General features: G+C 49.1%; 1 protein-coding gene across 3 annotated transcripts in view; it reads right to left on the bottom strand.

The window, feature by feature from the left end:
* The window catches only part of TENM4 (teneurin transmembrane protein 4), an 844684-nt gene that overhangs the window by 572489 nt on the left and 249058 nt on the right, over nt 1-23137 (bottom strand). For all 3 annotated transcript variants that reach the window (XM_069564905.1, XM_069564907.1, XM_069564908.1), the window contains exon 3: nt 4787-4888. In XM_069564905.1, the coding sequence (XP_069421006.1) occupies nt 4787-4796 (10 nt within the window). In that variant the 5' untranslated portion in view covers nt 4797-4888. The remainder of the gene's footprint in view (nt 1-4786; nt 4889-23137) is intronic.

The raw sequence follows: 23137 nt of genomic DNA, 5'->3' as shown, positions 1-23137 counted from the left end.
CGGGCCTGTTGTACAGACTGAAGTAAGACAAAAAGAGAAAGGCAAATACCATATACTAACACATATACATGGAATCTAGAAAGATGGCACCAACAATTCTACATGCAGGGCAGCAAAGTAGACACAGAGGTAAAGAAGAGTCTTTTGGACTCGGTGGGAGAAGGCGAGGGTGGGATGATTTGAGAGAAGAGCATTGAAACATAGAGAAGGAAATGGCAACTCACCCCAGTAATCTTGCCTGGAGAATTCCATGAACAGAGGAGCCTGGCAGGCTACAGTCCATGGGGTTGCAAAGAGTCAGGCATGACTGAGCAACTATCACACACACTCACTCATTGAAACATACACATTGCTCTATATAAAATAGGTAACCAGGGCAAGTTTGATGTATGACGCAGGGCACCTGAAGCTGGTACTCTGTGACAAGCTGGATGGATGAGAAGGGGAAGGAGGTGGAGGGGGCTCAGGATGGAGGGGACACATGTATACCTATGGGCGAGTCATACTGATGTACGGCAAAAGCCATCACAGCATTGTAAAGTAGTTATCCTCCAGTAAAAATAATTAATTAAAAAAAAGACTACCCAGTGAGAAAAGATCACTACTGTGAACATTCAGGGAGATAGAAAAGAGTGTGCCGTGCGGGGAGTGGGGTGGTCCCTGGCACACAGCAGTCAGCCGATGGCTATAACTGAAGACACGAAGAACAGGTTAGCAGGAACTGAGACAGCGGTCATCCTCATTTCTCCTGGACCACAGGCGCTCCCTAAAGATCGGTCACGGCTGCAGCCCACACACCTGTCACGAGAGCCTGTGCCATCCTCAGGACAGCGGTGTCCAACCCCCCTTCTCAAGAACCTCTTCTTCTGACTGGCCCGGATCACCTTCTCGTCTCCATTTCCCTCGTTCCTCCCCCACGTTCTATCTTAATTTTGCATTAAATGTTCTTCGTCTCAATTAATCAACTACAGTTTTGCTAGCCCACACAAATCTTTTTAGGCAAGGTGGTGGGAAGGCATGAATGAATGAATGAGTCAAGCAAAGAAAAGGCCGCTAATTTAAAGCCAGAACAATGAGGCCCCTGAACTAAAGGGCTGGGCAGGCCACCCCAGCTGGAGGGGTCAGAAGTGGGCCCGTGTGAGGCTCCCTCCAGCCCAGCGCTCTCCGCACACACACCCCCGACACCCCCTCCCACCCTGGAGCAAGAGCAAGCCTTTTAAGTCACATCTCCCTCCTGCACCGTGTTTGCAACACCTCCCAATTTAGTTTTCTCTCTGAATTTCGTTAGTGTCCCATTTGCCTCGTCTTCCTGATCTCTGAGGCAGGCGCTAAGCAGGGGGAGACTCAGTTGGCAACAGGGCTCCTGCCTCCTGACTGTGGGTGAGGGAGGGAGGAGGCGGACAGGCCCCTGGGACGGCGTTTCTGGTCAACTCAGCTCAGCCCAATGAACTGCTACTGGACGCTACCTGTGTGCCAGGCTCCGGGGGCCCCAGACGAGGGTCTGAGCTTGCCCTGGAAACTCCGGCTCAGGGGGATGCAGGAACAGTGCCTGGGTGATGTGCTGCAGGGGAGTGGCCCCGCCGGGCTGGCAGAGTGAGTGAGAATGAGGGGTCAAGGGCGGGGAGGAAGGCAGTAGGGACCTTCCCGGAAGAAGGTGCCAAGAACAGAAGAGCTTAACGAGTCGTGCTACGGAATCTTTTGTTCAGTTGCTTGTTTACTCATTTAGTCATCCAGTGCGCATTTCCTGAGTGCCTCCACATTCCAGGCAGTGTTCTAGACACCAGAACCCTGCCCAAACAACAGAGTGACGCCCTGCCTTCATGGAGCTTACATTCCAATGGGGGCAGAACAGAAAACAGAGTAATCTACAATGTGCCACATGGAGATAAGTGCTACCTAGGAACGCAGCATTCAAGTGAGCCTGAATGGGGCAGAAGAGCTCACCTGCAGCACAGTCATCTTCCCTTGCCGAAGGAACCTCAGTTTTCTCACCTTCAGTTCAGTTCAGTCGCTCAGTCGTGTCTGACTCTTTGCGGCCCCATGGACTGCGGCACGCCAGGCCTCCCTGTCCATCACCAACTCCCGGAGTTCACTCAGACTCACGACCATCAAGTCAGTGATTCCATCCAACCATCTCATCCTCTGTCGTCCCCTTCTCCTCCCGCCTTCAATTTTTTCCAGCATCAGGGTCTTTTCAAATGATTCAGTTCTTTGCATCAGGTGGCCAAAGTTTTGGAGTTTCAGCTTTAGCATCAGTCCTTCCAATGAATATTCAGGACTGATTTCCTTTAGGATGGACTGGTTGGATCTCCTTGCTGTCCAAGGGGCTCTCAAGATGGAATTATAAGAACTACCTCTTGGGGTTGCAGCTGTTTGATGAGATACATCAATCAAGTACTTGGCACAATGCCTCAATTAATGTCACCCCATTTTACCTGTCCCTCTCTATAAACAGCAAAGATCTTAATAGGTGTCCTCAGAGGACTATGGCTTTCCAGGTGGTGCCCGTGGTAAAGAATCCACCGGCCAATGCAGGAGATATAAGAGACATGGGATCCATCCCTGGGTCAGGAAGATCCCCTGGGGAAGGGAATGGCTAACCATTCCAGTATTCTTGCCTGGTAAATCCCACAGACAGAGAAGCCTGGCGGGCTACAGTCCATGGGGTTGCAAGAGTTGGACATGACTGATTCGACTTAGCACGTACAGAAAACCACTGTGTCTCCACTGGCAAACATTTATCCCAGCTTGTAGTTATAGACATTCACCAGGCTGAGAGCAGAGGCTACATCTGTTTTTGTTCCCTGTTATATTCCCAGAGCCTAGAGTGGTGCTGGGTCTATGTCAATATATAATGTTTTTGCTGAATTGGTGAATAAATGATTGAATCTAAGGTTATGTATGATCTAGGCTCTGGTGCTTTTTAGCTGGGAGACCTCAGATAAGATAATTAATGTCTCTGGGTTAAGTAATTAGCCTCCAATTAAAATAAATAAATTACAAAAATACTGATAATGTCTTTAGAATGCGTCAATATCACTAGTTCTGAAAATGAGTTATTTGGTTGGAATACCAGATTAAAGGGCTTCCTAGGTGGAGAAGGAAATGGCAACCCACTCCAGTATTCTTGCCTGGAAAATCCCATGGATGGAGGAGCCTGGTAGGCTATAGTCCATGGGGTCAAAGAGAGTCAGACATGACTGAGCGACTTCACTTTAGGTGGCACTAGTGATAAAGAACCAGTCTATCAATACAGAAGACATAGGGATGTGGGCTTGATCCCTGAGTCAGGAAGATCCCCTGGAGAAGGAAATGGCAACCCACTCCAGTATTCTTGCTTAGAGAATCCCCATGGACAGAGTAGGCTGGTGGGCTACAAGTCTATAGCCTCGCAAAGAGATGAACACAACTGAGGTGCCTTAGAACGCGCACACACACCAGATTAAAAAACTAAAGAAATGTAACAAAAAAAAAAGTCTGAGTCTCAGTTTTCTTACCTATAAAGTGGAACTCATAATATCTACTATGATAGAGGCAGTTACCACCCATCAAATATCTATATTTCCCAGAGCCCTAGAAACCAGGTAAGACCACATGATTAGCTCTGGCCCACAGGCTGTGCCACTTTTGAGCCGAAGCATTTAAGAGCTAGTGCGTAATCTTCCGCCACCTCTTCCCCTGATGCGGAGACCAAGGCGGCCCCTTGTTCCAGGGGCTACACCTAAACCACGGCAGAGCTGTCATGAGCCTGACCCCTGAGTCACTGGGTAGAGCAGAGCCCTCCACCCTTCAGTTAGATAGGCAGCAAGAGCAAGAAATAACCCTTCACTGTGTTAATCCCCTGAGATTCCAGAGTTCATTTATTACTGCAGCACAACTGAGCCTAGGGAGACTCAGGCTTCTACCCAGCACAGTTGTCCACAAGGTAGGAAGAAGTCTTGGTTCAGTTTGTTGTAGTTCAGTCGCTCAGTTGCGTCTGACTCTCTGCGACCCCATGGACTGCAGCACGCCACGCTTCCCTATCCTTCACCACCTCCTGGAGTTTGCTCAGACTCACATGCCTTGAGTCGATGATACCATCCAGCCATCTCAGGCTCATCCCCTGGATCCTGACCCTTCCCCCTGGTTCTGCAGCCTTCCTGATGACCCGGGCTCCATTCATGATTCCCCCTTTCCTTCTGCCATGTTCTTTCTCTAGCTTGAACCATCCTTCTACTCCTTACTCCTCCCCCGTGTGTTCTGGTTTTGCTATTGCACAGCAATATCAGAAAAGCCCCTGGAAAGCCATTCTGGCTAGTTGGACCTGGCCTGCGGACCACCTGTCCTCTGGGCAGCTGCCCACACACTTCCTCCTACCTCATTCTCAACCACGCCTTCAATTCCACTCCAACTCAGCTTGAAATGTAACCACCAAACTCTGGATCCTGCCCCCGGTGCCTTGGGCCCCAGGATGACTGTCAAGGCTGTTGCAGCCTCTGTGGACCTGGATATGCACCGTGCTTCCTGGGTGCCAGCTTCCTGCTCACACCCAGCTGGATGCCTGGCCCTTGCCCACCCTGTCCGCCCACCAAGCTGGCACTGGCTTGGCTTCCAGCAGCCACCAATCTTGCCGCTACATCTGCTCTCCAAGAAGGCCACCGACACCCTGGCCTGACCTCTGCACTCCCTAGGCAGCTTAGTTGGCAAAAGCCTTCAACCTGTTTTCAGATTCTAAGACGCCATTTCTCATCAAGACCACAGGTTTGCAGTTGATGACACAGAAAATCAGAGCGGACGAGGGACTGACCTGGCTCCATGTCAGCACGCTTTGAAGAGTCAGCAGTGTCCGTGGGCCCTGAAGCCCTGTCTCCAGGGCCATCAGATCCTGGAGGATGGGATGGGATCCTTCCTGTTGAGGCAGAGAACAGAGATTCAAGTGAGTGTGGTGGCAACGTGTCCTTGACCACGTTTAGCAGATCTCTCACCAGCAAATGTGCACCAATAGGGAGACGGGACTGGTTCCTGGTCCCCCGGGCATGAAGAAAAGCAAGTCGGGTCTCAAATACCCTGGAGATCCTGCACAACACCCTGTCTGCAACCTTTCTTTCTTCTCCAATCTCATCTGGCAGCCACTGTTGACACGTGCTTCCTCGGGCTTACCAAACCCCTGGAGGGTCAGAGCTATAGATCAGCCCTCTTTACGAGCCTGGCAAAGGCAGCTTGGTGTAGACACCGAGTGTTCTGTGAAGGACTGACTGCGCTGTGATGGAAGCAGGGAGCAAGAAGGGGGCAGAGCATGTGGCCAAGGCACCGGCCTCCGCAGCAGTTCTATCATTGATTCACTGGGCAAAAAAATACACCACTTAGTGTCCGGCCCGATAGAATGGCCCCATCCTCCATGCGATATATCATCTGGGAGTCACATGGGCAAAGCTCCTTACACCCAAGAGTCTGGCTCTGGTCCACTTGCTTATCATTCTGCAACCTCTAGCAAATCACTTCCCCTCCTTGAGCCTTTGTCTGAAAGAGAAAAACCCTGAGCTAGGCTACATGTAAGATTCTTTATGCCCCCAGAATTCCATGACGATGTTGATTCATCTCCACACATCCAGTGCCCAAAGAGCTATCTGTCCACAATAAAGCTTTGTGAAATGAATAAAAGAAAATTCCATCTCACTCCACGGAAGAGTGACAAGAGAGTCAAAGGTTTTAAGCCATTTGCGGGAGATCACTGCAAGAGGAGGAGCTGGGATTTGAACGCAGCTCCTCACAGACTCGAGGACTTCAAGCACACTCGAGGGCTCTGTACTTTCCCTGCACCAACTACTGTACTCACCCACTGAAGACACTACAAAGTGCCTTTTTATATGAAAGACGCACTAAGCTAAAGGACAATGCACGAAGGATACATTCAGGCATCTGAAGTACAAAGTCATTGTTTGAGAAATTCCCTGAATACATATTTGCCAAATATACCTAGGAGCCTAGCTAAGAAGATGTTATTGCCTATTAGAAGGTGAGGAATTACTGGTAATCTTCATTAAGACAAAACTCCCCTAAGTGTGAAATTTTGCTAGCTTCATCTGCATTTCCTGTTTCTTTATTGTAAAGTCTCATTATTCTAAACAGAGTAACTGGATTAGGTGGGAACATTCACCAGGCTCTGCCCAAGTGTGGAGTACCCTTCCCTCAGGGCTCAGGCTCCCAAACACCGCCAGGTAGAATCAGCAAGATTAAGTTTGGAGGTAAACTAGAAAAGTCCTTATAAATCATACTATATTGACTAAAACAAAACATAGGCAGTAATCACAGGAAATGTCTATCATTCTATGTATCTCAAATAAGCGGTAATGGTTACTGTGCCCTTAATTTCTATTTACTATGCCTTGTTCATTACAAGTTTACCCTCCAAAGTTTCAGAGGGGAGCAGGAAATTGTTTTGCTGTAATGATGGACGTGGTTAGAGGCTGTTCCTCTTGTGTGTGGCCCTCTTCTCCCATGCCCAGCATCTTGTGGGTTTTAGGACCCAGTGTTGTCGGCTTGGCCTGCAAGGGACACCCTGCGGTCCTAATTGTATCCAGTGACTTGGATGAAGCACTTAGAGTCTTTCTCAAGCCCCTCTCCTTTGTCCAGGTCACACAGTTTCACTCTGCCTCCAGAGATCTGGGCCAGAGCTAGTACTTGGGACCTTTATCTGATCCCTCTAACTTGAAGAAGCCGCAGAAGTACAGCTTTACTTCTATTCCACCTTCATCTTTGCCAAGCTTCCAGGGAAAACCTTTACTCCTTTTCCTCATTTTTTATTTTCAGTTTGTATCCCAAATTCCCTTTTTCAAAGTAAAGTCATCACTTGGTACATGCAGGATGATTGGTTCCAGGATCCCTCATGGGTACCAAATTCCATGGATGTTCAGGTGCCTTACCTAAAATGGTATAGGATTTGCATGTAACCTACACATACCCTCTCATCTACGTGAAATCATCTCTAGATCACTTATGATACCTAACACAAGGTAAATGCTATGTTCAGTTCAGTCACTCAGTCATGTCCGACTCAATGTAAATGCTATATAAGTAGTTGCTGGTGGGGCAAAGTCAAGTTTGGTTTTGGGAACTTTCTAGAGATTTTTTCCCCCCCTAGAATATTTTCAATCTGTGGTTGGTTGAATCCACAGACGTGGACCCTGTGGGTATAAAGAGCTGGCTGTACCTCCAATAAGCACCACATGATGGTCAATGAAACCAAAATACACAAGGATTGACCAAGGCTTTAGAGCTTCCCTGGTGGCTCAGACAGTAAAGAATCTGTCTGTAATGCTGGAGACCTGGGTTCAATCCCTGGAGAAGGAAATGGCAACCCACTCCAGTATTCTTGCCTGGAGAATCCCATGGACAGAGGAGCCTGGTGGGCTACAGACCATGGGGTCACAAGGAGTTGGACACGACCGAGCGACTGAAACTTTCCCTTTCACGTACGAGCAGTTTATGAAGGGCAATGCAGTTAGGGCTGGATGTGAGTGTTCTTTCCTTCACTTGCTCACTCGCTCACTCACTCCCTCCTATTCCGAGTGTTAGGCGCGATACAGAACACACTGAGGACTCAGAAGCAAACCGTGCCCTCAGGGACCCACAGGTGATAAGGCTTCAAGTAAGGGAAATGCTTGGCAGTTTGGGAGGTGGAAACAGAAAAACAAGACAGTCAGTGGAGGGAGGAGCAGATGGGCCATGTCGGCAAACCAGGGAGCACTGGCTGAGCAGCATGCCATCCATGCCCAGCTGGGCACCGGGGACAGAGTTGGGGAGGTTGGCATGGGGACAGGGCGGGGCACTCGTGTGAGGGAGTGAAGGCACAGGAGGGGAAAGTGTGAATGAAGAGTGAGTGAGGACTGCGTGGAGGGAAGCGGAAGACACCCGACAGATGACACGGGCCCCCAGAAGCAGGGCCCTGAACGTCAAAACAGAGAGGGTGGCCATCATTCACTGAGTAATAGAGCCACCGAGGGCTTATGAGCAGAGATGGGGCATAATTAGAGATGTGTTGCAGGAAGATAGATTTGGCAAGCTTGCATAGTACGGATCGGAAAGGGAGGAAGCTAATTGTGTACCAGGCACTGGGCAGCGTTCGGGGTTGGTACATATTTGATCTCAGTTAACCTTCTAAACAGCAGTAGGAAACAAGCCTATTCCTTCCAGACTTGCAGATGAGAAAATGAGGCTTCAGGGAATTCCAGCAGCTTGCCCCTAATCCCCCAGCTAGGAAGCGCAGCAGATGAGATCTGGGTCCAGTTCTTTCTTTTCCCAGGTGAGCCTGAAAGCACACTGTGCCCCGTGTGGACACCTGCACACTGGACAGCCCGGTACACCTTCTGCTCCCGCCTGCCCTAGGAAGCGGGTGGGGGGAGGCAAGATGGTTTCCTGGGCTGCCTTTTGAGAGGCTGAGATGGAGTGAAGTGCCAAGTGCCTTTGCTCCTGTTAGCTTTCCCCTGTGCATGCATACATGCTAAGTCAATTCAGTTGTGTCCGACTCTTTATGAGCGCATGGATGGTAGCCCGCCAGGCTCCTCTGTCCGCGGGATTCTCCAGGCAAGAATACTGGAGTGGGTTGCCATTTCCTTCTCCAGGGGAAGCTTCCTGACTCAGGAAACGAACCCATGTCTTACGTCTCCTGCAATGGCAGGCAGGTTCTTTACCTCTAGCGCCACCTGGGAAGTCTCCAGCTTTCCCCCAACCTAGAAGATAATACCTTGAGTTGCCTCCCAAACAACATGGACTACAGTCTCTTGCAGAGAATTCCAAAAGTAGCAAGGGACCACCTGATTCTCTTGTAGGGAATGCCAACTTCTGTCAGCTAAGTTTAATAGGGGCAGCGGACCGGGAGCCCAGGGAAACACACTTGCATACCCAGGCCTCCTCTGCTGGGCCATGGAGAAAGTCAGTGAGGAACCCAGAGTCTCTGGGCTGACGCCACTGTTTGGGAGGCCTGCTCGGAGGACTCAGTGCACTCCATCTGAACCGGCACGCCTGCAGGCTGGAGAGAACGGTCTTGACTCACTCCCATCAGGTGCCTGCTGCGAAAACTTGTTTGTTTCCCCAAGGAAAAAAAGAGTTCCTCATTCTAAAAGTGGGACACGGTGATGGCTGTGCTATACACTGGACAATCCAGGGTGTAGGTTTTCTTCAGGGAAGCCTGGCACAGTGGCAAGAGCAGGGACTTAGGAAGCAAATATGTTGGGTCTTAATCACACCCTCCAACTGCCCCCAGGTTACTGGCTATACCTATGGGGCCTTGGGCAAACCATTTAGCTCCTTGTGCGTGCATGCTAAGTTGCTTCAGTTGTGTCTGACTCTTTGTGACCCTAGGGGCTGTGACCCATAAAGGCTTTTATGTCCATGGGATTCTCCTGGCAAGAACACTGGAACAGGTTGCTGTGCCCTACTCCAGAGGATCTTCTTGATCCAGAGATTGAATCTTAAGTTTCCTCATTATTAAATGGGAATAATAATAATGACTTAGAAAGACTAAGTGCCAGGCCCTGGGCACATACATGAGAATGTGTAATAATTTCTTCTCGTCTTTTTATTTTCAACATTTTGGCTCTGCCCTCCCAATGAGGTTGTTCTCCTCACAAATTTACCAACTGAAGTCATGAATTTTGGGAGAAAAAAAATGCTGCAACTATAGCAGGTTGTTAATACCCTTGACCTAGTGCTTATTGGACTTCCCTGGTGGCTCAGATGGTAAAAAAAGAAAAAAAAAATCTGTCTGCAATGAGGGAGACCCAGGTTTGATCCCTGGGTTGGGAAGATCCCCCGGAGAAAGGAATGGCTACCCACTCCAGTATTCTTGCCTGGAGAATTCCATGGACAGAGGGGCTTGGCGGGTTACAGTCCATAGGGTCGAAAAGAGTCAGACACAACTGAGCAGCTAACACTTCCAGCGCTTATTACCAGCATCTTGGAATTGTCAGCATGTCTTTCTCTTCCACCATACTGAGACCTTCTTGAAGAGGGTGACCGCTGTGGCTTCAACTCTAGGCACACAGATGTCCCTTTCTACCTCAGTTCCCTTCAACTGACATCCAAACAGACCAGAGTCTATGGTTCTTCTGGGGTTTTATTTTCCCAGCCTGGTTTGAATAGCAACTTCTAAGCAACACCTTCAAGAACAAATCCAATCCTCTGAAAACCATCTCATTAGCATGGAATCATTTAGCATGGGACGCTTCACGTTGTTACTCTGCTAAGAGCTTTGGTTTCTAATCCAAGACAATTATATGTGCCAACATATTCAATAACATCTTAATAATACCAAACCTCCCAGGTCTCCGGACAGAATCACATCAGTATGAGAGAGCTGGGGTCTAACAGGATACAAGAATGGCACGTGGCAGAGGAGAAGGAGATGAAGCATTAAAACTGGGTTCAAACCCTGGCTTGTGCAGCTGGGACAGCCTTGCGTGGTGCCTGGGACAAGGATACACGCTCAGTAAAGGATCATTCCTTTCTCTTCCTCTGGCTCCAGAGAAAAGCAAAGCCATGAAACGTGTGAACAGGGAGAGAAGAGAAGATTCACCACATTCCTGAATCCACTTACAATATGGATTTTTTTTCTTAAGCTTTTCTCCCTGAGGACTGGAGGAAGTAGGTTATTTCATTTTAATTATGGCAGCTGCAGCTGCTGCTTGTGAACCCAAAGACCAATTTTCAGATCAGAAAGAAAAACACATACACATCCCCATAGACAAACTCACCCAGAGCATCAACTACATACGTGAAGGACAGCTCCTTCAGACAGCACACAGGCGGGGGTGTGCGTGGAGAAATCTGGGCCATCCTGCTCGAGACACTCAGATCCAGGCGGAGATCCCTGGAGGTGCTTCCCCCCCGCTTCCCTCCCACCTGGCTCCCTCTCTGCCCCCAGCATCCACACCCAGCCCATGAGGTACAGGGCAGCGTAAAGGAATTTTTCGTGTCCAGCAGCTGTGCACTTTTAATGCACAGGGGGAAATAAAGGCAGCAGATGGTTTTCTGGAGCCTTCCTGTGGATTTTTCACTAGGCATCCTCATTCAGGAAGGCGTGAGTTGTTGTTGTTGTTGTTTGTAACAGGTCCTCCATGTGTCCAAAGAGCCAGCCCCAGACTTGTGGCAGTGAGGATTTCTCATGCAGGGATGAGCTCATTTGCCATCTTCTGGCTCATGGGCTGTATCCAGGCTTCCACTCAGTGTTCTCTTGTGTGGTTCGTCTCCCGTGTGCTCCCCAGCGGCTCTCAGGGTTAGCCATGGCAGGCAATGGCGCGTGAATCCTCCCCAGGTGAGCAGCCCAAATTCACAACACATGCAGGTGTATCTTTCAGAGGATTGAGGAGGAGCCATGCTAACGCAGGGACGTTTGTCAGGGAGGAGACTGGGTACAGCAGGTGGGGCATCAGCATTCACCTGCCGGTGAGCAAGATGAGAGAGACTGGGCTCCCACCAGAGAAAGACCACGTGCTTCTGGGGATACACGAGAACTCTGCCTGGAAGACTTGGCATAGAAGGAAGCATCGCGTAGGGGTGGGGCGGAGGAGTTAACTGTTCTCAGATGCCACGAAGCAACCTGAGGACCTTAGTGGAGTCAGTGGAAAGCTTTCTGTTTTCTGACCTTTTCTTGGGTCGGGCCAAAGAGCGCTTTTTGGCCCGACCCAATACTTCACCAATGCTCACCTTTAAGCCCCTTCAGGACAGCATCAAAACTTCTGCAATTTGAATGTGCATGACAAATGTTCACTCTTGTTCTCAACCACCTGAGTGCTCCCAGACCCCCAGGCCCCTGGTCAGCTTTGTCATCAGCCTGTAAAGCCTCTGCTTCCTTCAGGAGCCAGTTCTGAGGCATTTCCTCAAAGCCACTGCAAGATATGCAGGTTCAGTCCCTGGGTTGGGAAGATCCCCTGGAGAAGGGCATGGCAACCCACTTCAGTATTCTTGCCTGGAGAATCCCATGGACAAAGGAGCCTGGCAGGCTGCAGTCCATGGCGGTTGCAGAGAGTCAGACACGACTGAGCACACACACGCCCTCCTGCTGTATGTGTCACAACTAACTGTACTCCCACGCCAAAGAGCCACCAGACCTGGCGTTTCTACCACGAAACCCTGCCCTGACCTCTGTGCAGCTCCAGCGCTCCCAATCCCTTCACGTGACCGGAAGGCCGCTTGCTCTTCCTAAGATGCAAGTCTGACCCCGCTGTTCCTGGCCTTGCTGGCTGCCTCACTGTCTTGGGGACAAAATCCAAAGCTCTCCCTAGAAGAGGCACTTCTCTTCATGCCCAGCCTGGCTATCTCTCCTGCCTGGTCCCTGCCACTCTCCCCTCAGACCTGCCCTGCTGCAGCCAAGTGAAGTGAAGTGAAAGTCGCTCAGTCGTGTCCAGTTCTTTGGGCCGCCATGGACTATACAGTCCATGGACTATTCCAGGCCAGAATCCTGGAGTGGGTAGCTGTTTCCTTCTCCAGGGGATCTTCCGACCCAGGGATCGAACCGGGGTCTCCTGCATTTCAGGCAGATTCTTTACCAACTGAGCTATGAAGGAAGCCCAAACCCAAGTGTTACAACACTCGCTGTCTTCCGGTTGCCGCTCCCTGGCGGGGAAGGCCCCGGAGTGCTCCTGCACGAGCTGACTGTGCAGCGCCCCGTCTTCTGGGGAAGCGTCTCCCTGCTGCTGGGAACCGCTTTTCCCGCTGCTCCCACCGTATGGGTCCCAAGCGTCTACGAGGCTGTTCCGCAGCCATGTCTGGTGCGCTGCCTTCCAGGCACCGGTGGGCGGCGCACCGCCAGGTTCGTTCACTAACTGAGGCCGGTGGGTGTGAGCACAGGTGCACCACTTGCGGTTAGAAGACTGAACTGCCAGCGCAGGACTCTCCAGGGCTCTTTCACTCTGGCACGGAGATAGATCGGCACAGTTGGGGTGATTTGTCAGCCCGGGGTCCCTGGGGAACCTCAGAGCTAATACCCCTCCCCACCCCACCCCTCCTTCGGCCCATGGTGAACGTGAGAGAGTGAACCCTTTGCTATAAACCATTATCATTTGGTGATGATGTGTACCCGGCATTAACTAGCTGATCTCACAGATTCATAGGTTCTGTAAAACGTGTCACATTCTTTTTTTTTTTTTTAATTTACGTACGGTTGATTTACAATATTGTGAGAGTTTCAGGTGTACAGAAAAGTGATTCAGTTATATAAATTCGTTTCTGTTATAGTTTATTATAAGATATTGAATATGGTTCCCTTCCCTATACAGTAAATCCCTGTTGTTTATCTATTTTATATAAGATAGTGTACATCTGTTAATTCCAAACTCCCAATTTATTCCTCTCCCCACCACTTCCTTTTTGGGAACCATCAGTTTGTTTTGTATGCCTGTGCATCTATTTCTTTCTTGTAAATAAGTTCATTTGTATTTTTTTTTTAGGTGGAATTGCCACATTCTTAAAGGGCCCTGCCTCCCTGGCCATCATTGATTGGTTCAGGGTTCAGTTCAGTTAAGTTCAGTCGCTCAGTCATGTCCGACTCTTTGAGACCCCATGAATCACAGCACACCAGGCCTCCCTGTCCATCACCAACTCCCAGAGTTCACTCAGACTCACGACTATCGAGTCAGTGATGCCATTCAGCCATCTCATCCTCCGTCGTCCCCTTCTCCTCCTGCCCCCAATCCCTCCCAGCATCAGAGTCCTTTCCAACTCTTCACATGAGGTGGCCAAAGTACTGGAGTTTCAGCTTCAGCATCATTCCTTCCAAAGAACACTCAGGGCTGATCTTTAGAATGGACTGGTTGGATCTCCTTGCAGTCCAAGGGACTCTCAAGAGTCTTCTCCAACACCACAGTTCAAAAGCATCAATTCTTCAGTGTTCAGCCCTCTTCACAGTCCAACTCTCACATCCATACACGACTACTGGAAAAACCATAGCCTTGACTAGACGGACCTTTGTTGGCAAAGTAATGTCTCTGCTTTTGAATATGCTATCTAGGTTGGTCATAACTTCGCTTCCAAGGAGTAAGCGTCTTTTAATTTCATGGCTGCAGTCACCATCTGCAGTGATTTTGGAGCCTCAAAAAATAAAGTCTGACACTGTTTCCCCATCTATTTCCCATGAAGTGATGGGACCAGATGCCATGATCTTCGTTTTCTGAATGTTGAGCTTTAAGCCAACTTTTTCACTCTCCACTTGGGTTAGGAGCCTTAATAAAGCCAGAGTAACCACAGTTCTTGGGGGTGGGGTTGGGGAGATCAGAACCTGATCAAAGCCAAGTCAGTTGGAATTCTTCCCTGGGATTTCTGAAAACAGGAAGTGAAAAGGAATGTGGTCTCTAGCTGTGATGATTGTAAGATGTAAAAACTCACTAGCTATCAATGAAGACCCAGTGCAGCCAAAATAAAAATTAGTAAATTTAAAAATGCACCAGCTTGGTGGCCGTGTGAGTGTTACGGGCTGACCCGTGTCCTCCACAAGAGGTTATGTCGGTGTCCTAATCCCTCATGCCTGAGAATGGAAACTTGCTTGGAGATAGTCTCTCGGCAGAGGTAATCAAGTGAAAATGAGGTCACTGGGGTGGGCTCTCATCCGATGTGGCTTGTGTCCTAAAAAACGTTGTGGGGGGAGGGATTTGGACACAGAGAAGACGGGACTTATGCTGCCACAAGCCAAGAACTACCAGCAGCAGTGACAGAGGCCTGAGGGGAGCCTTCCCTTCAGGAAGAACACGGTCCTTCTGACCCCTTGATTTGGGACTTTTAGCCTCCAGAACAATGAGACATGGCATTTCTGTTGTTTCAGCCTCTCAGTTGGTGTGCTTTGTTATGAGAACCCTGCAAACTAACATGGAAAAAATAGAGCTAAGGTTTGCAGGGAGAGAAAGAAGCTCACAAGTAAGAGAAATGACCAGAGGAGCAGAAAGAAACAGAACAAATCTTAACAGGATGAAAACCGTGAACCCGACTTTACTGCATCTCCCTGTTGGCTCTGGCTGCAAGCTCAACTCTTTGGACTTGAGGTAGTAGTAAAAGTCCCTCTGTTTTGAGTGAGTTCTGAGGTTTCTGTCACTTTGAATTAAGAGTCCTAACCAGCACTGTTATTCATATTTAATAGTTATCATTAATGCTAGGAAAAGGAAAACAATTCAGACAGCTCCAAGTGGTGCCAGATCAGTGATGGATGGACAAGCAAGCCACAGCTTCCAAACACTGTCCAAACATGTCCCAGGAGGATACAAGCTCCCCTCCTGTCTGGGTACAACTGCTTTCATGTGTTCACACAGTTTAATCCTCTTGGTGTTTTTTGTAATCCAGTAATGGCCAGACTAAAATCTGAAACGGATTTTCTTCTGCACAGTTATCCCTTTCTTCCCAATCCAAACACAACTGCGTGCCTGGCCCCTTGAAATGCTCCAAAACAAAACAAGTCCAGCTCGAGTCCCTCATCTTGTTTCATGTTATTTTCTTGGCTGCACAAACTTAGGGCCCTTTGTTTCCTCTGCTCTGCCATTGGACGCTTCCTGCCCACATTCCCCTCTGCGTGTGCTCCTACGTCAGCAGCAGGGGCTCCAAGCTAGCAGAGGAGAGAGACAGTCAGAGGGAAGGCAGCCTGGAAAGGATTCACCACACAGACAAGAGCTGAGGTCCCCTGAAGCAACTCACCCACCCTCTGGAATCACCAGTGCACACAGGCCCTCCAGGGCAGAATGTGGCTGCATAGCGGGGGTCTGGCCTCTGAGCTTGGTCTTGTAGAATAGAAGATAATTGTTCAAGCTGTCCTTGAGCCTCCAGGCCCCATTGTAAGAATAAGCAGGACTAGTCTACCTTGATGGTCCCACAAAAAAAGAGAGACACTGCTCTCCTGTAAAGGACTAGGGACAGCGATTATCCACACGAGCAAGATTTAATGACTACAGATACTATAGAGCTCAGGGCTCCTACCCCAAAGTAATGGAGGGTTCTGTTTTTTCTCTCTTCCCTCATCTGTTCAATCCAGGAGAGCATACAAAAATATGATGCCTGTATCAAGTTGCCAGCTGTCTTCATGAGAGAAATTAGCAAAAAGCAGCTATCTGGAAGGGATGAGGGCCAACTCAGCCTTGAACAGAGGGTGGGGAGGGTGGAGGCTGTGCATTTGCTCTCAGGCCCCTTCCCCACACTTGCTACTCTGCTCCATCTCGTGGAGAACCACAATGCTCAGAATCCTTTGCTCTCTGGCTTCTGGGCAGGTGGGCTTGTGAATGGAGGGCCACAGCCAGAAGACTGGAGGTGAGAAGTAAAGAAGCGAGGGTATCTCTCCCTCTCTTGCTTGTCTTAGACAGCATCCTTGGCAGTGGCCATATACCATCGGTTGCTTCAGGTCCTGACAGGCACTCTATACAATGATTCTATCTCCTGCTGGATTGTCTCAGCTTTTGGACCCTAGAAACATCACCTTCTCTCATTGCCCCTCCAGGTCTAGAAGCAATAGTGGTGGCTTCTTGTTGTTGATCTCTGGACTGACTCAATTTGTACCGTTTATCTTCTCAGTTGCTTCATTAACTGTGCAGCCAATTCCCTGTATTAAATTCCCTCTGCTGAAAGACCTATGTTGGTTTCCATTCCCCTGCCTAGACTCTGATGGATAGAGGTGCCGAGAAAGAATCTGCAGGTGGAAGTGCCCCTCTGCAGCCTTGGGGACAATGAATGCATGAAGCCTCTCAGTGCTTCGGCTGGGATAGGGAGCTGCTGCAGAACTGACCATGTAGTCAAGCCCAGGAGGGAATAGGTGATTGATAAGGGATCTGTTACACACCTAGAGAAGAAGGGTAGTCAGATCTCTGGTTTTTTCCCCCATGAATTTAACTAGGTTTAATGTGACTTCCTTTATCAGTTGGTAAGCTAATATGAGAAAAGCCAAGTGGGTGCAAAGGATGCCAAGGAGCTTAGTTGTGAAGCTTCAAAATCGTTTGGAAAGTTGGGGTGTCCAGCATCTCTGTAGGGAAGCTAGGAGTTAAACAAAACTGAGACGGACCAAGAAAGACATCTCTTAGCAGATTCGATGAGATGTTTGAGACTTACGGTGATGTAGCTGGATCTTGTCTCTATTGACATCTACAGCTATTAAGGATTACCACTGGTCCTTCCAGACTCAGAGGGGAGAAGCCATGCTTTATTGAGAGAGGACAGGGAGAGAAATGAAACAGAATATTTTGGGGACTGCTGAAAGAGCATTCTTTGTTACTAAAGAAGAATTCGGATGTGAGAAAAGTATATATATGAGATGGTTGGATGGCATCGCCGACTCAATGGACATGAGTTTGAGTAAGCTCTGGGGGTTGGTGATGGACAGGGAAGCCTGGCGTGCTGTAGTCCATGGGGTCGCAAAGTGTCAGACACAACTGAGCGACTGAACTGAACTGACTGTAATATACATACACAGTCAGACACAGGCACGGACAGGGTAGGAGACAGTGGAGGAAAGTGCACCAGAGATAGAGGGCCAGTGGGCTCGCTTTGCCAGCACTCCACATGAGCCAGCCCCTGAGTGGCAGGCAAGTTTCCTAGTAGAGGGCACCTTCCCACAGGTGGGTCAGGGGGTCTGCTCCCTGGTGCATTTGCTTTCTGCTTTGGCTCAGGCCCTTTGTTACAGGTGGCCTTTTATTGACTGATCCAAGTGTCCCAGACCAACGTCCCACACAGGAACTGAAAGGACCACCAGGTGTGGAACAGCAGGATGGTTAATGAACTGCCACATGCCTCACCTCCCTGGAAACCTCTGTTGGTCCTAGAGGGGAAAAAAAAAAAAACCAGCATTGGGACTTCAGTACAGAGGTGGTCTCAACCTCAGCATCCCCAGCTTCCCCAACCTCACGTGTCCACCTACACAGACACACATGCTTGCTTCCATGTTGGTGAAGCTGAAAACATTTGTGGGGGGAGAAACTGAATTGGAAAAGAACCAATCCTTCCAGAGATAAGGAAACCCAAGTAAATCTGGGGGTTACAAAGGTTTTCCCACTTTAATTGCATCCATATTATCACATCTATTTTTTTAAATAAAATATATTTTAGAAGAGTTTTGGGTTACAGAAAAATCACAAACATAGTACAGAGAGTTCCCACATACCCTGCCTCTATTTTCCCCATGATTGACACCTTATAATATGTTTTTGGTCACAGGTAATGAATCAATATTGATACATTATTATTAACTGATGGTTAGTTGCTCAGTTGTGTCTTTGTGACCCCATAGAATGTAGCCTGCCAGGGTCCTTTGTTGATGGAATTCTCCAGGCAAGAATACTGGAGTAGGTAGCCCTTCCCTTCTCCAAGGGATCTTCCCAGTCTAGGGAGTGAACCTGGGTCTCCTGCATTGCAGGCAGATTCTTTACCATCTGAGCCACCAGGGAAGCCCCCATTATTAACCGAAGTCTATAGTTTATTCAGATTTCCATAGCATTTCCCGAATGTCTCTTTTGTTTCAGGATCCCACACAGGACACCGTATGGGATCCTGAAACAAGTCATCGTGCGTTCTTTGGTGCTTCTTGGCTACGATGGTTTCTCAAACTTTCCTTGTTTATGATGACCTTGACACTTTGGGGAGTACTGGGAAAGTATTTTTTGGATGCCCCACTAGGGAAATTTGTCTGATAAGACTCAGGTTACGGGCCTTTGGGAAGAAATTTCCCCTTTGTTTTTTAACTCTTTCTTGGTTATAAAGGCCATGCCTCCAGTCTGGCTGGAGCCGCTGATCCCTCGCTCGGGAAGGCAGCCAGGCAGACATGCCCTGGAGCCACCCCAGCATCTACAGTCAGAGTGTACATCGCAGAGCCCTCCCAGTCTGGCCACAGCCGACCTCTCCAGCACCAAGTCTTGCGTTTTCCTTCTCTTTTTTCTCTAGCCATACCAGACGTGCTTACAGTTTCGCAAACGCGTCCATACCTTCCCAGCTTCATGCCTATGCGTTTGCTGCTCCCTCTGCCAAAAATGCACCCCTCCCCTTGGCTGCCAGGAAACCCTCACTCAGAAGTCAGGACTCAGCACACACACAAAAGCATCCTCTTTGATCCCACTCCAAACAGAACTCGAGGTCGTCTTCTCTGGGCTACTCTGTGTTCCTGTGCATTCCCAATCACCCTGCTCAGACATGTAACACCGCCTTCCCTATTTCTTTCCAGAGTACTCTTCAGCATCGGACATGCTCTGTGGTTATTATTCACTCTTTCTCTCCCCTGCCAGAATATAAGACTCGTGATGTTGGTCTGTTGTGTCTACTATGATTGGATAGTACCTGGCACACAGTAGGTGCTCAATTAGTATTTTCTGGGTGAATGAATGATATTGCTAGAGCATTGCAGGCACTTTCTATAGTTGTCTGAGGATGCTGCTGTCTCTTTCAGTTGCTATGAACTTCCAGGGGAATGACCAGATCCTATTTAACAGGGGAAGCCTTGTGTTTTAGCCGTGACTTGCAGACCACTTCAGGACACCCTGCTTATCATTAGCTGCTGTTCCTTCTTTCAGAACCTCCCCCACACTCTCTGGAGTACCATCTCCATGTGGCTAGAAGGGACAGACAGTATATTATGGAAGATCTTCTCCAGACATTTACAATTTAAGAGCTTCTAAGCAGGGATGAGGCCCTTCTGTTTCCAGAGCTGGATTGCTGGCCTGGAACACCACCCCTGCTCCACTCCCAGGAGCTCACTTTGCAAAGCGGAAACCTCAGGAGCCCTGACACCTAAGGAGAAGGCTCTAGTCTCTGCTGGTGATTAGCATGGGGATATGGACAACCTCCCTGAGCTCCCGTCCCCTCAGCAGTTCATGGAAATAATACGATTACCTACACCACTTCCTGGGCTTCCCAGGTGACTTAGATGGTAAAGAATCTGCCTGCAGTGTGGAAGACCCAGGTTCGATCCCTGAGTTGGGAAGATCCCCCGGAGGAGGGCATGGCAACCCACTCCAGTATTCTTGCCTGGAGAATCCCATGGACAGAGGAGAGTGGTGGGCTACAGTTCATGGGGTCACAAAGAGTGGGACGCGACTGAGTGACTAAGCACAGCAAAGAGCACACCGCCACTGGGCTTCCCAGGTGGCGCTAGTGGTAAAGAACCCACTCGCCAAGGCAAGAGACGTTAAGACATGCAGGTTCGACCCCTGGGTTGGGAAGATCCCTTGGAGGAGGGCATGCCAACCCACTCCAGTATTCTTGCCTGGAGAATCCCAGGGACAGAGGAGGCTGGTGGGCTACAGTCCATGGGGTTTCAAAGAGCTGACCACAAATGAATCTACTGAGCACACACAGACACACACATGCACACCACTACTAGAGGGCTGTTGTGAGGACAAAGGGAAACACAGGTAGGAAAGCACTTTACAATCTGTCAGAGCCAGTCTAAAGCACTTTTGCTGACATCACTAACAACCAGCCCCAAGGGTCAAGCTTTTGGAGCCCAGGACGCTGCAGGAGCCTTTGCCCCACCCCCCAATCTATAATGCTGATGGGCAGCAAGTGGGGGGAGGGGAACTCTAGGTTAAACGAGTTGTTGGACCTTTTGACTCAGATCAACATCTAGTGTTTACAGTAAAACATACACATAGGCAATCACATGTTTACGGCACAAAAGATTTGTCCTCTGGCTGCTTATCAATGGGTCTTGGGCTGAGGGCTGAACTTCTGAGTCTTCCTTTGATGTTTTTTTCAACTCACTGGACCCACTGGGGTGGGGAAGCGGTATGTGCTGCCTGGGGGAATCTGCTTCCCCACCTTGGCTGGGGTTTTAACTGCTGACTATACACGTTAAGAAGAAGGGAAATTAATTTTACTTTACAATTTTACACAGGGAAAAGGAAAGAAAATAAAGCGAAAAGGACATCAAGCTGGAAAAATACCTGTAGCATAAAGGATAGAAGAGGGCTAATGTCCATTCAAACAAATTCCCACACTGATGTGGGAACAAATTTAAGGACACCAATAAATAGATTGGGAACAGATGTGAGAGGGTGCTACAGGAAGTATGTTAAGTGAATATACGCATGGAAAAAATATTCAGTTACTCTAGTAATCAAAGAAATACAAATTAGAACCAAAAATAAAATGCCATTACACCTAAATTAGTAACTTGTTTTCCCCCTCATAATTCTTTGAAGCCAGTTATTTAAGTGTATTTATTTAGCACCTACTATATACCAGCTGGGGCTTCCCAGGTAGCTGAGTGGTAAGGAATCTGCCTGCCAGTTCAGGAGACGTAATAGGTTCGATCCCTGGGTCGAGAAGATCCCCCGAAGAAAGAAATGGCAACCCATGCCAGTATTCTTGCTGGGAAAATCCCACGGGCAGCGCCTGGAGAGCTACAGTCCCTAGGGTCACAAAAGAGCTGGATATGACTTAGCCACTAAAGAACAACAACAAACCAGGCAGAATCCACTTTCTAGCTGTGTGACCTGGGGCACGTTATTTGACATCTCTGAACTTTCCATTTCCTTATCTGTGCAATAGAAATGATAACTCTTCCCAGGGCAGTTTTGACAGTTATAAAATGTATTCACAGACACTGATGCTTTTGATTCGCTGGGCTCTGAAACTGGCTGGCAGGGGGCATTAGCCCTGAACTGAAGTGTGGAAATCCAGACTCGACTCACCCAAAGTCCTCTAGCCAAGGCCTCCAACCCATTTCTTCCTGCTTTCTGTAGAAGCAGGAAAGTGTAAGGGGCACGGAAGACAGGCTGATGAGGGGATCACCTTGGGTGGCACAGAGGCTGATGGGAGGTTAGGAGACAGGGCCAGGTGGAGTCAGGGCTGAGTGGGGGCAGGTTCTCAGGCATGGAGCCGTGGTGCATGGGTTGGTCCACTCCCTGAGCCCTTCCTCTTGTGCTGGGCTTAGTTGCTCAGTTGTGTCCGACTCTTTGTGGCCCCATGGACTGTAGCCTGCCAGGCTCCTCTGTCCATGGGGATTCTCCAGGCAAGAATCCTGGAGTGGGTTGCCATGCCCTCCTCCGGGGAAGCCCTTCCTCTTACTTGTCCCTAAACTGAAGATGGGCTTGTGGATCCAATCAGCATTCAGGGACAGTGAGTGGGTTTTCCATTTCTCTGATAGATAATTAGAAAAGCAGGAGGTGGCAGCTGGCCTGTGTATTATCTGCTCCTACTAAACACTCTGGAGTGATGGGCAGATGCGGTGAAGCAGGAGTGACTGAGCACATCCGCAAACAACTCGCTCTCCACACACTCAGCAGCCACGGGCCCAGGAAACTGCAATACATTCAAGACACGTGTCTGGAACAGAGAGAGAATGGAAAGGAATTTCTGTGAGCGAGGTTCAGAACTCTTACGGATAAGCAGTGTCTGGGAAACCACATATGTCCTTCAGGCAGAACCCCAGCCAGCCAGAAGAGGAACCTACTCAGTGATGAAGTCAGAGGTCGGAGCCTGGACAAAAAATTCCCCAGGATGCCCAAGTGAGGCGTGGAGAGTGGGTGGCTGAGAGCTCTCTGCTCCTTTCCTGAAAACCATCCACGAGGAAATTTCAGACTCATCGAACAAGGCACCTCATGATACAGCAACCACTGGTGTCTCTAACCTCACCAGGTACTTGTGGTTTCCCAAAGGTACAAGGCAGTGTCAAGCCTTTGTAAGGGCACAGTGGCTCTGCCTGGACAGTCTCCTTTTTCTCCACTCTCACCTTAAAAATTCTGATCCCCTGTCAGTTCTGCCAGAAACCTCTGCTGAAGATGTCACCTGATTCAGACATCACTCCTTTGAGTTCCCTTCACCTGCTATGGAATTTGTTAATTTCTTTCTCTCCATCACTAGAGACCAGACCACTTCTTTTCTAATTTACATCCCGAGTCTAGCAGGAACCCTGATGCATAGTAAATACTCATATCCTACAAATAGCTATTGGATGGATGGAAGGTTGGAAGGCTGGGTGGATGGATAAAATGTTTTAACAAAGCTCACCTGTATGGAAGATGGGGGTGGTGGTAGTGGTGGAGAGAGATATGAAAAACCCCAGTGGGGTGACTGGTGCAGTATTCCAGACAATGGCAGAGGCCAGGAGATGGGAAGAATGAAGAGGACTCAAGAGATTTTGCTAGAGGGACTCAGGAGAACCTGGTAAGCTCATGGAGGGGAAGGGTTGAGAGAGATGGTGCAGAAAGGC

Source organism: Ovis canadensis, chromosome 21 (assembly GCF_042477335.2).
Source record: "Ovis canadensis isolate MfBH-ARS-UI-01 breed Bighorn chromosome 21, ARS-UI_OviCan_v2, whole genome shotgun sequence".
NCBI classification, from domain to species: domain Eukaryota; kingdom Metazoa; phylum Chordata; class Mammalia; order Artiodactyla; family Bovidae; genus Ovis; species Ovis canadensis.
Note: the sequence above shows the minus strand (reverse complement) of the source record. Positions and strands in the feature narration are given on the sequence as shown.